The 15,000-nt window shown below is 39.9% G+C and overlaps 2 protein-coding genes across 4 annotated transcripts in view; one reads left to right on the top strand and one right to left on the bottom strand.

The window, feature by feature from the left end:
* esco1 (establishment of sister chromatid cohesion N-acetyltransferase 1) overlaps window positions 1-8,614 on the top strand; it is a 10,999-nt gene extending 2,385 nt beyond the window's left edge. For 2 of the 3 annotated variants that reach the window (XM_060871280.1, XM_060871281.1), the window contains exons 2-10: window positions 1-1,038; window positions 1,164-1,245; window positions 1,346-1,424; window positions 2,152-2,239; window positions 3,581-3,712; window positions 3,820-3,909; window positions 4,022-4,165; window positions 5,753-5,937; window positions 6,782-8,614. The exon at window positions 1-1,038 is cut by the window's left edge and continues 943 nt beyond it. In XM_060871280.1, the coding sequence (XP_060727263.1) occupies window positions 1-1,038; window positions 1,164-1,245; window positions 1,346-1,424; window positions 2,152-2,239; window positions 3,581-3,712; window positions 3,820-3,909; window positions 4,022-4,165; window positions 5,753-5,937; window positions 6,782-6,929 (1,986 nt within the window). In that variant the 3' untranslated portion in view covers window positions 6,930-8,614. The remainder of the gene's footprint in view (window positions 1,039-1,163; window positions 1,246-1,345; window positions 1,425-2,151; window positions 2,240-3,580; window positions 3,713-3,819; window positions 3,910-4,021; window positions 4,166-5,752; window positions 5,938-6,781) is intronic. The other variant, XM_060871282.1, reaches the window with a different exon arrangement.
* Window positions 8,615-12,071: 3,457 nt separating this feature from the next.
* fen1 (flap structure-specific endonuclease 1) overlaps window positions 12,072-15,000 on the bottom strand; it is a 10,028-nt gene continuing 7,099 nt past the window's right edge. Inside the window, exons 9-11 of the mRNA XM_060871279.1 lie at window positions 13,777-13,942; window positions 12,388-12,502; window positions 12,072-12,306 (exon numbers count right to left, since the gene is read on the bottom strand). Of these exons, the coding sequence (XP_060727262.1) occupies window positions 12,229-12,306; window positions 12,388-12,502; window positions 13,777-13,942 (359 nt within the window). The 3' untranslated portion in view covers window positions 12,072-12,228. The remainder of the gene's footprint in view (window positions 12,307-12,387; window positions 12,503-13,776; window positions 13,943-15,000) is intronic.

The following is a 15,000-nucleotide window of genomic DNA, read 5'->3' as shown; positions in this document are numbered from 1 at the left end:
ATCGAAACGTTGGAAGAAGTGGCTTGCGACCTCAGTGCCTTAGACAGTAACGAGCAGCCGCCCCAGGACTTGCAGGAATTGATGGGACTGAAAGAAACCAGCAAAGCTGTGGTATGCAAGGAGAGTACATCAACTCCTTCTCTGCCCCAAGACAGCGCAAAAGACTCCACGCAAGGTTCTCTCGCACAGGCCAGTGCAGAAACTCCTAAGAAGCAAGCAATGAACCCTCAGGCCAGAACCAAGGCTCGTCTGGCAGCAATGGCTAAGGAGAGAGCAGCTGCTGCCAGGAGGCCACCTCCCAAGCAGCTCAATCTCCTGGCTCTGTGTGAGGAAATCGCAGACGACATAGCATCTGACACAACGGCAGCGAAAGAAGAGAATGTGGAGACAGGAGACGGCGAGGAATCCGGTGAGACGATTCAGTGTACGAGTGAGGAAGAGAACGCCACGATTCCTGTCGTTTCCAGTGACCTCTCCTTCCCAGAAACCCTCACCGAGGAGACGTCAGAACACGAGGCACATGAGAGCACTCCTAAGAAACGCTTCTTCCTCAGCCAAGTGTCCATCCCACTGAAAACCCAAGAGAAAAAGAAGCTGTCCCGATTCCAGAAACTGAGACAGGTTGAGCTGCAGAGGGACAAACTGACATGGACGCGTGTTAAAAAGCTGAAATCAGATCAGGCTAATCAGGACGAATCAAAGGACTCCGAACAGATTTTACCTGTTTCGGTATCAACCAGCCAAGTCAGTCCTCCTCCTCCTCTTCCTCCTCCTCTTCTTCCTCCTCCTACTCCTCCACCTCCTCCTCATTCTCCTATACCACTTGCTCCAGTGAGTGTATTGAAAGTGAGATCCAGCGAATGCAGGAGAACGCTCCCTGCTATGGCACCACCCATGCCCAATGGTGTTACCAGTTTAAAACCGAGGCCTGTTGTGGAGTATAAACCATATAATCCCAGACCCAAATACTCACCAGATGACTTTGAGCTGGATGAGCCAAGTGAAGAGACGAGCAAGCCAGCTGTTCCCAAACAGGAGGTAAAGACATCTAAGATGTGAATGTCACGTTGCTCTTATTTTGCCTCTGACTCTCACTATTACACTCAGTAATCAACAAACATTCACACAAACCATACACACAGTTATTCCATGTTCTTTCATAGGGTCGAACGGAGCAACCCTCAGCTTTGGCTGTGGAGTCGTCTAGGACACTGGAAAAGCAAATGAACATCAAGACTCCTCCAGGTAAACATTAACATAGACTGTCTACACCAACGATGTGTTCTTTTTGTTAATAAACACAAAAGACCCACAAACCCATGACATGTTATTTTTCTGTTTATAGTATCTACAGGTATCAAGTCCTCTAACCAACAGGACGGTTGTCAAACGACTTCAACAGAAAATTCAGAACCCACAAACAGGTATCGTGCCATTTCCTGTCTTTGGAATGCTTTATAATGAGAGATTCCTCCACCCACTTTATTATGTACACCTGTACAATCATGTTGCACAAGTTAACTTGAAGAAAATGTGATCATGGTGATCATGGTGACATCAACCGCTCCATATCTACTCCTGCTTGAGTCCCGTCACTTGATGGTGCACTCTGATGGTGTAGATCTGCACGGACAGCCCGTGACTCATAGGATTACTGTGGATAGAGTGCTCAGGTCTACATCAGTGAACATCTGAAGACATCAGCAGGAAGGAATTAGTGTTAAGTCTGTAATGAGCTCAGAAATGACTCTGACCTGTTAGTTCCTCAGGAGCTCATGGACTGTAAACTGGTGTAGAAATGACATTATTTACATTGACATGAGGTAACATGAGGTAAGATGAGGATGAGGTTCACTTCTGAGTCTGGTTCCTCTCAAGGTTTCTTCCTCATATCATCTCAGGGAGTTTTTCCTCACCACCGTCACATCAGTCTTGATCATTAGAGATCGATGTTAGAGATAAATAATAATTTAATTTTATACTTTCATATTTTTATTGTTTCTATAAGTCTGTAAATCAGATAAACATCTCTGCATGTAAAGACCATTGAGCCTTGTGGTGGATGAGCTACAACAGGAGATCACACTGTGCTCCACTCCTGTTAAAGGGGTATTTCTCATCAGTTCATTGATATTGACATGTTTGTTTAAGGGGCAGCTGTGGGTCAGACGCAGAGCTGAGCAATGAGGCGACCAATAATTTAAGGGCTACAAGACTCGAAGGAGAGCAAAAAACCACCGTAAGTTTCATTTCATTTAAGCTACAAGAAGTCAGGGTTATAGATTCTTAGGATTTCTGTGTAACTAGTGAATGTTTTATATAAATCCAAGTATAATTATTATTTATTTTTCTATCACTTGTGCAGCTGTTAGTGTGCCATAGATTTTTATTGAAATGTTTTCTATTTCAAGTTGCACACAGTATTAGTTAAATGTTTACGATGTATATGTGTGTGTGATGTATATGTGTGTGTGATGTATATGTGTGTGTGATGTATATGTGTGTGTGATGTATATGTGTGTATGATGTATATGTGTGTGATGTATATGTGTGTGTGATGTATATGTGTGTGTGATGTATATGTGTGTGTGATGTATATGTGTGTGATGTATATGTGTGTGTGATGTATATGTGTGTGTGATGTATATGTGTGTATGATGTATATGTGTGTGTGATGTATATGTGTGTGTGATGTATCTGTGTGTGTGATGTATATGTGTGTATGATGTATATGTGTGTGTGATGTATATGTGTGTGTGATGTATATGTGTGTGTGATGTATATGTGTGTGTGATGTATATGTGTGTGATGTATATGTGTGTGTGATGTATATGTGTGTGTGATGTATATGTGTGTATGATGTATATGTGTGTGTGATGTATATGTGTGTGTGATGTATATGTGTGTGTGATGTATATGTGTGTATGATGTATATGTGTGTGTGATGTATATGTGTGTATGATGTATATGTGTGTGATGTATATGTGTGTGTGATGTATATGTGTGTGTGATGTATATGTGTGTATGATGTATATGTGTGTATGATGTATATGTGTGTGTGATGTATATGTGTGTGATGTATATGTGTGTGTGATGTATATGTGTGTGTGATGTATATGTGTGTGTGATGTATATGTGTGTGATGTATATGTGTGTGTGATGTATATGTGTGTGTGATGTATATGTGTGTGATGTATATATGTGTGTGATGTATATGTGTGTGATGTATATGTGTGTATGATGTATATGTGTGTGTGATGTATATGTGTGTGTGATGTATATGTGTGTGATGTATATGTGTGTGTGATGTATATGTGTGTGTGATGTATATGTGTGTATGATGTATATGTGTGTATGATGTATATGTGTGTATGATGTATATGTGTGTGTGATGTATATGTGTGTATGATGTATATGTGTGTGTGATGTATATGTGTGTATGATGTATATGTGTGTGTGATGTATATGTGTGTGTGATGTATATGTGTGTGTGATGTATATGTGTGTGTGATGTATATGTGTGTATGATGTATATGTGTGTGTGATGTATATGTGTGTGTGATGTATATGGTGTAAAAAGGACAAAACCCAGACTGCATTTGGAGCCACGACCTGTAACGTGTGTGGGATGCTGTATTCTCCTTCCACCACCGAGGACGAGACCCAGCACCTGCTCTTCCACAACCAGTTCATCAGCGCTGTCAGATACGTGGTGCGCATTTTAGCTTAACTTACTGGATATTACAGTTTAGATCAATTTAATCTGATGGCCTGCCTGTTTTTTGGATATCAGTACAGGTTATTTTGAATCTCTTACAGGGTTGGAAGAAAGAGAGGATTTTAGGGGAATATCCAGATGGCAAGATTATACTTGTTCTCCCAGATGATCCTAAATATGCACTGAAGAAGGTAAATGAATTCCCCATGAATCTTTGTGCTCTAGTTGTTCAGCAATCTTTGGTCTTGGTGCCAAATTAAAGCTTTAGCAAATCAGGAGACTTTGTTTGTTGTGTGCTTTGAGGTGGAGGAGATCAGAGAAATGGTGGACAACGATCTGGGATTCCAGCAAGTGGAGACTGAGGTTCCTTCACAGACCAAAACCTTCCTCTTCATTTCAAATGACAAGAAGGTGACGGGGTGTCTGATCGCTGAACACATTCAGGAGGTCAGAGGGCTGTTTTTTTTTTTTTTTTTATTTTGTTGAATGTTTTGTATTATGGGGACACGGTGGCTTAGTAGTTAGCACGTTCGCCTCACACCTCCAGGGTTGGGGTTCGATTCCCGCCTCCACCTTGTGTGTGTGGAGTTTGCATGTTCTCCCTGTGCCTCGGGGGTTTCCTCCGGGTACTCCGGTTTCCTCCCCCGGTCCAAAGACATGCATGGTAGGTTGATTGGCATCTCTGGAAAATTGTCTGTAGTGTGTGATTGTGTGAGTGAATGAGAGTGTGTGTGTGTGTGTGTGTGTGTGTGCCCTGTGATGGGTTGGCACTCCGTCCAGGGTGTATCCTGCCTTGATGCCCGATGATGCCTGAGATAGGCACAGGCTCCCCGTGACCCGAGGTAGTTCAGATAAGTGGTAGAAGATGAATGAATGAGAGAGTTTTGTATTATTATTTTTTAAGAGCTTTGTTTGTCCGGTATCATGAACATGTGACAACAGTTTAAATATGAGCTGCAGGACACACTAGTGACATCCTACAGAGAGAAATAATCCATACAACAGCAGGCTTCAGTCACCAGCTGTTAGTCAAATAATCACCAAACTAAAACTTCACACAGATTTACAAACACTTACATTCATTTTCTACATATTTGTGTGTGTATGTTCATGCACAGGTTTAAATGGCTCATGTATACAATTAAAAAATGTATAATAATAATAATAATAATAATAATAATAATATTTTGCAGCATTTCTGCCAAAATATAAAGAGAAATTATGTTAGTGATGTTAGTTAGTGATGTTAGTGGCGTCCTTCCTTCACAAGATATTAAAAGAAAATGAGATCAAAACACAAAAAACGAAAGTCGATCAGATGTTTTAGAAAACCAAACCAACCTATAAGCCAGTCTTTAGTCTCTGGAGAGAGAAAAATCCTACCAGTCTCATAATATCTGTTGACTCTTAAGGCCATCATTTGTAGGAGCTCTGCTTACAGCCTGCTCTCTTTATACACCAGCATTACAACCTTACATTAGTACCTAGCTGCAGGATTCATGACTTGTCTTTATATGACTTTGGGTCTTTATATGAACGATGGATAGATGGTATAGAATGTAAAAAGTGATGAGATGAATTAGTTAAAAGTCAGAATATCTCCTAAAGCCTGCAGAGTGAAGGCTAGACTCTCTGGTCCAATCTCACACAGGAGCTACTGCAGCAGAAATGGTTGTGTGGAACAGAAAGGGTTCAGAATACACAGTTCATTATGTTCAGAATACACAGTTCATTATGGCTGCGTCTTTGTTTCCCTACACACACATCAATGAGCCCTGTTTCTGCTGGTAGGTAGTAATCACTGGGTACAATACATCAACCTCAAGGACTGATATAACCTACAGGGGTCACTGTAACCATAACCACTGTAACAAGGGGATCAAACCATATTCAGTAAACATGTCAGTGGTCTTAATATTATGGCTGATTGGTGTGTGTGTGTGTGTGTGTGTGTGCAAAGAATATTTAATATGTATATAAAAAAAAAGGGTTTAAAACGTTAACTAAAACTCCTGTATTCCTTCCTGTATACAGGGTTACAGGGTGATAGAAGAGCCAGTGCCAGACGGGTCGGAGAGGGAGAAGGTGATGTTTGAGCGCCAGAGAGCCTGGTGTTGTTCTACTGTCCCAGAGCCAGCAGTGTGTGGGATCAGTCGCATTTGGGTTTTCAGCATGATGAGAAGGAGAGGCATTGCCTCACGAATGATTGAGTGTCTCAGGTGAGCGTCAGCTGTTACAGAACACTTCATCAGTGCACAACACTTTTAGTAAATCAACATACATAACATGGTGCAGTCTGATTAGTCCTTTAGGTGTTAAAGCTCTGTAGGTACACGTGTTAAAGCTCTGTAGGTACACGTGTTAAAGCTCTGTAGGTACACGTGTTAAAGCTCTTTAGGTACACGTGTTAAAGCTCTGTAGGTACACGTGTTAAAGCTCTTTAGGTACACGTGTTAAAGCTCTGTAGGTACACGTGTTAAAGCTCTTTAGGTACACGTGTTAAAGCTCTTTAGGTACACGTGTTAAAGCTCTTTAGGTACACGTGTTAAAGCTCTTTATGTACACGTGTTAAAGCTCTTTAGATACACGTGTTAAAGCTCTTTAGGTACACGTGTTAAAGCTCTGTAGGTACACGTGTTAAAGCTCTGTAGGTACACATGTTAAAGCTCTGTAGGTACACGTGTTAAAGCTCTTTAACCTTTAACCTTTAACCCTGACCCTGTCGCCGGTTCAGCACTGATCAGACTCTGACCCACTGGTCCATCACAATCTCCTCTTGTCTAACTCACTTCAGTACTTTACACTTACCCATTTTTCTAACACATCGACCTTAAGGACAAAGTGTTGACTTTACATTATGAGCACTAACAGGTGCTGTGATGAATCAGTGTTATTTACTTCACCTGTCAGTCTCATCTGTGTATATTATAAAGACTTAAGCTCAGTCTGAGTCAATACAGACTTCTTTATTTCATATATTTAACTGGGAAATCCATCATCTTGTCTACATGTAATCTTTTATTGTAATCTCATGTTAGCACTCAGTTTGTTTTTCTATTTCAGGAACAATTTCATCTACGGGTCGCACTTAAGCAAAGATGAGATCGCTTTCTCAGACCCGACACCCGACGGCAAGCTTTTCGCCACACATTACTGTGGAACCTCACAGTTTCTGGTGTACAACTTCATCAGTGGGACACGTTTAAAGTGACGACACTCAGAAAGGGACTTTCACAAAGTCTGTGTCTTTCCCATAATACCACAGTATAAGAAGAGCGGTTTAAAGCGTTCCATCCAAACACAAGACGGACCCAAAACAAATATGGAGCTACACCTGGGAAGATTTCAGCAAAGAGACACAGGCTTATTGTTCTTTTAAAAAAAATGTCGATCATGTTGGACTGAATTTTTTTTTTTTTAATGCATATCCTAATATGATTTCATTTCAGATCCCATATGGACAGGGAAATCTAATCCCAGACATCCAATCCATGTTATAATAAGTAAAGTTTTCTACCCAGTGGAGATTTATGACCTGCCTTATGCAATTATGATGTCTGCTCCATCAAGGCCACCTCATATGGAAATGTGCATTGGGTCCACAGTAGCATATAGCTATTGTTAAGTTTGGTGAAAAGAGTGTGCAATTCTCTCAGGTTTAGTTCAAAGCCTATTTTAAAGACTTCCCATATCTTGTAGAAGCCATTTTGTCTAGAGCACAGTTGTAAAAGCAGTGTTTGATAATCCTCTTTGAACCTAGGGCAAAATATTTCAGATATACTACTGCAAACGACGTCTCTCTCCTGAGGCTACCTTACAATAACAGAACACTTCTTTTTCATCTCAGGTAGTATCATCAAGCTAGACTTTTGGGACTAGATCCAACCAAGCATTGCTCTCCTGACCATCACACCCATGTGTGCTCATTCCAAACCCATTAATTATTCGTATCAACACATTGGTGGCTCCCCATTGCTGCTGGCTTTGCACTAGATTTTGGAACATTGCTGTAGGGATTTGTGCCTGATGTCAAGTGAGAAGGCTTCCTGTGCCGCTGACTTCCCGACTCGTTCCAGTCTTCTTAAGTGGAACTGAGGTTAGAACTTAACTTAGGAAGCTTGATCAGTTTTTGGCAGTCCATGCCTTCATGGTTATCATTTTTTGTGGCACTAACATGCAGGAAGACGTCCAGGCTCTCGATTGAGTCTAGTGGAAAGTCTTTCTGTAAGAGGAAATGCCAGACAGCGGTGGACCAAAGCGGTTAAAGTTCTGGGTTGTTGATCGGTTTCAAGCCCCATCACTGTCAGGCTGCCACTGTTGGGCCTCTGAGTGAGGCCCTTAACCTTGTTTGGTCCAGTGGTGCTGTATCACATCTGACCCTGTTATCTGACCCAAAGTTGTGATATGTGAAGAAAGAATTTCACTGTGCTGTAATGTAGATGTGACAAAATAAAGGCTTCTTCTTCTTCTTCTTCTTCTAAGAGTGGAGGCTGTAATAATAGCAATGGGAGACTCTGTGTTAATTCTAAAATGTAATGGGTTTGTAATGAGTGCACACACACACACACACACACACACACACACAGGTGTGATCATCAGAGGATACACTGTAAGTCTAAATGCTTGTTTGAATCTAATCCCTTTAGTTCCAATGAAGGGAAACTGTTAATGCTACAGAATACAAAGACTTCAAAAATAAGTGTGTACGTTCACCTTTGCTGCAGCTTATGGGTGTGATGGTCAGGTGACAACGACCTTTTGGCCAAACTGTGCAAGTAATAAGAACGGTTGCACTTGCAGTTGTCAGTGTTCATGTTATATAAAGGAAAAGTGGAAAATGACAAATGTCTGAAAATAATAAATGACTTGTTTTTGGCACCAGCAACATATTTACACGCTATTACACGCTATTTACACGCTAAACGCTTTAATGCATCTGGTTCTCTATATTCAGGTTTATATTCATTTCTCATGCGTCGTTCTCTCAGCACCTTGGGGTTACTTACTGTTCAGTTCAGCAGGCAGAATGTCAAGCATGTTAAGTTTACATTTGTACATTCGGTTGTCAGTGTGTTTCAATCTAATGTTAGTTTTGTAGGAATAACTTTGATCATATTTACCTTTCACAAAGTTATAATGAGATTGAACAGAACATTTAAGAGGAGCCTCAGTACCTCTGGATTCTGCCTGAATATCCGTCCATCGCCTGGGATCACTGTGTTCACCGGTGCAGAAATTGTGCCTTAGCAGGTTAAGTTCCTCACGAGTCCTGGTCTTTTTCCATTGAGGCTCAGCATCCACTAAAATATGCCACAAGTCGAGGTTAGTGTGATTCATTTAAATTGGATCATCATGATTTAAAGCTCAAGTTTTCATCGAATAGGAAAAATATTACTACTATACCATTATTATTATTATTATTATTATTATTATTATTATTATTATTATTGGATTTTTTTGATGCACAGCAAAATGACAAGTGCCCTCCAGAATGATTGAAATAAATAGTTTTAAAAGTATTGGCACCCTCATACATACATTATCCTTGTTGTTTTGTTCATTGTTAAATGAAGTTACGGTTTTTGAGAGACTAACCCTAACCCAACTGTTAGTAGACCGAACAGGAAAAACCGCTGATCAAATCATATCTATGTTGAATTGAGTGAATTTTTGTAGAACCTTTTCATATAATCATGTCAGACAAAATTGGGATATTTAGTATAACAGATTAGTTCTGTGGTCTAATTATACTGTACTTCTCCTAATTATCCTTTCCCTTGTGCAAAACCTTCAAATATTCCAAATAAGTCTAGCATGTAGCACAGGAACACAATATGAAGCTATGATTAATATCACAGCTACAGTCGTAACATTCCTTATGTCTTTTTCTTCATACTCTAATGACCTATGTGTATATTAGTTGTTGCTTTCACAGTTTTGGTTCTGCCTTAAAACACATTTTTATATGATCTGCATAAACAGACATCCATATTTAACATAAACCACATTTACTACTGATTGTTCTCATGATTTTCTGTTGTTACATCAGTGTGTTTACGGCAATCAGGTTTTAATCCAAATCTCAATAGCTTAAAAAACATAAATAGGTCTATAAACAATAACATGTATAGAGGCTCATGAAACCCTGATTAAAACCTTTGTATCATACGTCATACTCTTCTGTTGATAGCTTTAGAGCAATTGTCCTAATCTGCAGATGCTAATGAACACCTTATTTCTTGACTTTATGTGTTGATGCAGTTAAACCTACAGAAGCTGCATTGTGTAAACCTTCAGTAAGTATTTCAGACAGATCTGTTACCCAAACACTATCTTAAGGGTGGCTGTTGTCAATAAATTGAAATGCAAAACTCCATGACTCTTATTTCAAGATTAAACAACTAACATGTCTTCAAAGGCAGCAGTATAAAACATATTTAGTTTTAAAATGCAAAGTTCACTCTCTCATCTTCTACCGCTTATCCGAACTACCTCGGGTCACGGGGAGCCTGTGCCTATCTCAGGCGTCATCGGGCATCAAGACAGGATACACCCTGGACGGAGTGCCATCCCATCACAGGGCACACACACACACACTCTCATTCACTCACACAATCACACACTATGGACAATTTCCCAGAGATGCCAATCAACCTACCATGCATGTCTTTGGACCGGGGAGGAAACCGGAGTACCCGGAGGAAACCCCCGAGGCACGGGGAGAACATGCAAACTCCACACACACAAGGTGGAGGTGGGAATCGAACGCTGACCCTGGAGGTGTGAGGCGAACGTGCTAACCACTAAGCCACCGTGACCCCCAAAATGCAAAGTTAATGTCAGATATTTTACAGCAGAGTCTACGAGCTACCTGGTCAATAAATACCACCAATTCTGAGCTCAATATAAGATCTTTCATAAAAGTTTCCATGTAAACAACACACTCTACTGATGAAAACATGGTGGGGTGTCTGAGAGAACGTCCTAAGCTCTTGTCCTGTTCACTGGTGGAACTGCACTGTAGTTAGTTTTGTTGTGTATTCTGAATGTCTTCACTTAGTGCCTGCGGTCTGCCACAGAAATATAACGTTTCATGATATATTTGTGAAATAAACTTCATCACTAATGTAAGGTTCATGAAGGTCCATAGATTGTAAAGGCTGATTTGAATGCACTCCAGTGGACTTTAACAATATTATCATCCTTATATGAGATTATATTGCCATTATTTCTGGTTATATTTATCAGGAGTTGTTTCATTCAATTACATTTTATTTATAGTGTTTTAACAATGGACTTAAAGCAGATGTTCAGGAATATATAAATTCAGAACAAAATAAAATTTGAATTAATACTTAACCCTAATGAGGAAGCCAGAGGTAACGTTGGCAAGTAAAAACTCCTTGAGGATGATGGGAGGAACTAAAAGGGAACTGATCTTCATCTGGGTGACATGGGAGTGTGATTATAAATAATTTCCTGAGCCATGACGGTCTGTTACATTAACATCAGTAGTATAATATGGTATCAAAAACTGCACTAAGGTCAAGTAACACCAGCAAAGAGACACAACCCTGATCAGAGACCAGTAACAGGTCATTTACAACTTATAACCAGCGCCGTCTCTGTGCTGTGATGAGGCCTAAATCCTGACTGATACAGTTCATGAATATTATTCCTATGTAGGTCTGAATGTATGTAGTCTAACTGAAATACTTGATACCATTTAGTTTCTAATTTTCTAGTTTAAGGTGTGTGTGTGTGTGTGTGTGTGTGTGTGTGTGTGTGTGTGCAATCATTATACCCAGGAGCTAGTTTTCTCTATTTCTTCTTTTAAATGGAGCTACATTAACATGATCTAGTGTGTATCAAAAACCTGACTATAATTAATATATAATAAAGTTTGTATAATCTAATAATTATAAGGTTTAATCTGATCCTTAATTCTGATTAGTGTTAAAAGCTTTATATCTTTATATTCCTAATTTGAACACAGCTTTAAACACTTGAACAAGTGACTCAAATAAATCAGGTATTTAAATCCTAATTGAATTGAATCTAACACTAATTCTGCTGAGGTTTCAGCCTGTAAAGTGTACTGATGATACTTTATTCTGTTTAAAAGCTACACAACTTGTTGTTCTGTGACTCCACTGAAGCAGTCGGTGTATTAGTATGTTGTAGGGACGCAGCATCAGTTTGTCTCAGGAGTGACACGTACAAGGTGACCGGAGCGATTCGGAGCCGTTCGTCTTCCCTAACAGTGACCAGGTCATTACTCAATGCTGATGAAAGAAAACGATTTGACTTTAAAACTGATGGAAATGACTGACATTGTCATTTACAGCACAAATACATTGTTCAGAAAAGATTCTTTATTCAAATCAAACAGGAACAAGTTCATTAAAATGTTTTTCTGCACTGCGGTGTTCCAGGTAACTTCTCAATATAAAAAGGACACAAAGCAACACTAGGACTGTAACAGCTTCTCGTCCACCTCAGACTTTTTTTTATTTGCCCTTCTTGAATTTGCCCGGTGTTGCCCCCGTCTTCTGTTTCTTCTTGGCTGAGCCTTTTGTCTCAGGCTCCTGGAATGGAAACAGCTGTAAATATTCCTCATCAAATATTGGAGCAAAACTAAGGGACGTTACACTCAGCAGTACACACACCTTGCGTTTAGAAGAGATGGATCCTGTGATGGTAAAGAATGTGTCCAGTCTCCCCTGAGTGCTCCCCTGTCTGCTCTTCATTATTTTCTTCGTGCCGTTACGGATGCGCTCCTCACTGCCAAGACACAAAACATAAGAAGTGTTAAAACGTGTACGTCGGCACGACACCTGCTTATTATTTACGGTGGCCGAGAAGTGCAAAACACAACAACCCAGAAACGGTAGTGTATCGTTTTTGAATGGAAACTTACCGATCATTGGACAAGACACCTGTCACTCAAGATATACAGGTATGGAATCTTATGTGTAATGTGTAAAGTTCTCCGTTTAAATATAAGAAAATAACAGAATTAATCCACAGTAATCCAGTCCAACTGTGATTCCCAAGTGATAAACAGACGAGTTGCAGGGACACTAAACACTTTTTTAATGGTTAACTCAGCTGACAGTCCTGGAAAGATGTCACCAGTTAGGTTGGCAGTTCAGCCTCAAAGTCAAACTTTGTGTTTTTTTTTTTTTTTTTTTTTTTTTTTTTTTTTTTTTTTTTAGTTTATGTGACTTTACTTATTTAATGTTGCAAAAATATTGCAGGAAAAGAATAAGTAAAAGATTGAACAGTTTTTGGCACCTCAACTATCTAACTTTCACATTATGTTCCTCTCAAATTTGTGATTTGCTTCCACCTGTAAGTTGCTTTGTGTATCATATTTAATAAACCAATCCAATTTAAATGTTTAAATGAACATGTATAGTCACACCATTGTAGCAGTGTTACATGCAGTAGGCTATAAGGTAAGTAGTGATTGTTCATTTAAAGTTTACTCAAGTGGAAGAATGTAAGTAATAAACTTACACCTACTAGCACTATGTATTATATTGTGAAAAAGGAGATTATCTTAATATCAAAACCTTAAATTTTCTCTGGACTTAATGATAAATACATGTCTGACTGTTGGAACGAACCAAAAAAAAAAAACTAGAAAATGACGATTTATGGTGATTTTATTTCCCTTTGCCTACATTGACACTAATGCATTAAGATGGGGGGGGGGGGTCCCCTGTACCAAGATGGCGGCTCAGTTGACGCATTCGTTCCAATGTACTGCTGTAACCAAGGCGACATCTAGTGTATATATCTATGGTCTCGTCCGATAATGGTAAGTTTCCATTCACAAACTATACCAACCTCTTCCAGGTTGTCTGACTTGTCGTTGTGTTTTCATGTGTTTTGCACTTCTCAGACAACGTAATTATTCATTATACTGACATTTTATTACAGACTGTTTCCCTGTTAAACGTCATCACATCCTATAAACATTCACTAGTAAGAACTACATTCAGAGCAGACGGACGGTCAGAAGTCAGAAGACTCGGCAGTGTGTTTGTTACCTGAACTGTTTCTCACTGCACATAAACTGGACCAGTGCCTCCTCATCAGGTTCACTCCACTTGAGCTCCACAGAGGAACAGTCCACCACCTCAGGCTCCAGAAACAGGGTTCGAGCCTCCTTATAAAGCCAGTCTTCTGGGGTGGGGTGTTTCTGTAGGGACAACCACATAAAGCATGATACACACACACACACTGCATCCATGATACACTCACACACACTGCATCCATGATACACTCACACACACTGCATCCATGATACACTCACACACACTGCATCCATGATACACTCACACACACTGCATGGACAAAACACAAAAGAGAACTGTGTAAATTTTACAAAGATCAAGATAATTATCAGAATTTTACTGAACCCAAAAACTAGTTTATTGGTGAAAGTCACTGTGACTGTAGTTTCACCAATTTACTGTTTTTTAATAAATGAAAGCCATAAGATTTATTTGTGTGTTTAAAACACACACAGACACAAACACACACACACACAAACACAAACACACACACAGACACAAACACAAACACACACAGACACAAACACACACACACACACACAGACACAAACACACACACACACAAACACAGACACAAACACACACACACACAGACACAAACACACACACAGACACACAAACACAGACACAAACACACACACACACAGACACAAACACACACACAGACACACACACACACAGACACAAACACACACAGACACACACACACAGACACAAACACACACACAGACACAAACACACACACAGACACAAACACACACACACACGCACAGACACAAACACACACGCACAGACACAAACACACACACAGACACAAACACACAGACACAAACACACAGACACAAACACACACACAGACACAAACACACACACAGACACAAACACACACACAAACACACACACACAGACACAAACACACACACACAGACACAAACACACACACACAGACACACACACACACACACACACAGACTAACACACACACACACACAGACTAACACACACACAGACACACACACACAGACACACATACACAGACAAACACAAAAACACACACACACACAGACACAAACACAAAGACACAAACACACACACACAGACTAACACACACACACAGACTAACACACACACACAGACTAACACACACACACACACACAGACTAACACACACACAAACACAAACACACATACACACAC

Source organism: Tachysurus vachellii, chromosome 5 (genome assembly GCF_030014155.1).
Source record: "Tachysurus vachellii isolate PV-2020 chromosome 5, HZAU_Pvac_v1, whole genome shotgun sequence".
NCBI classification, from domain to species: Eukaryota; Metazoa; Chordata; class Actinopteri; order Siluriformes; family Bagridae; genus Tachysurus; species Tachysurus vachellii.
This window is presented reverse-complemented; position numbering and strand designations above follow the sequence as displayed.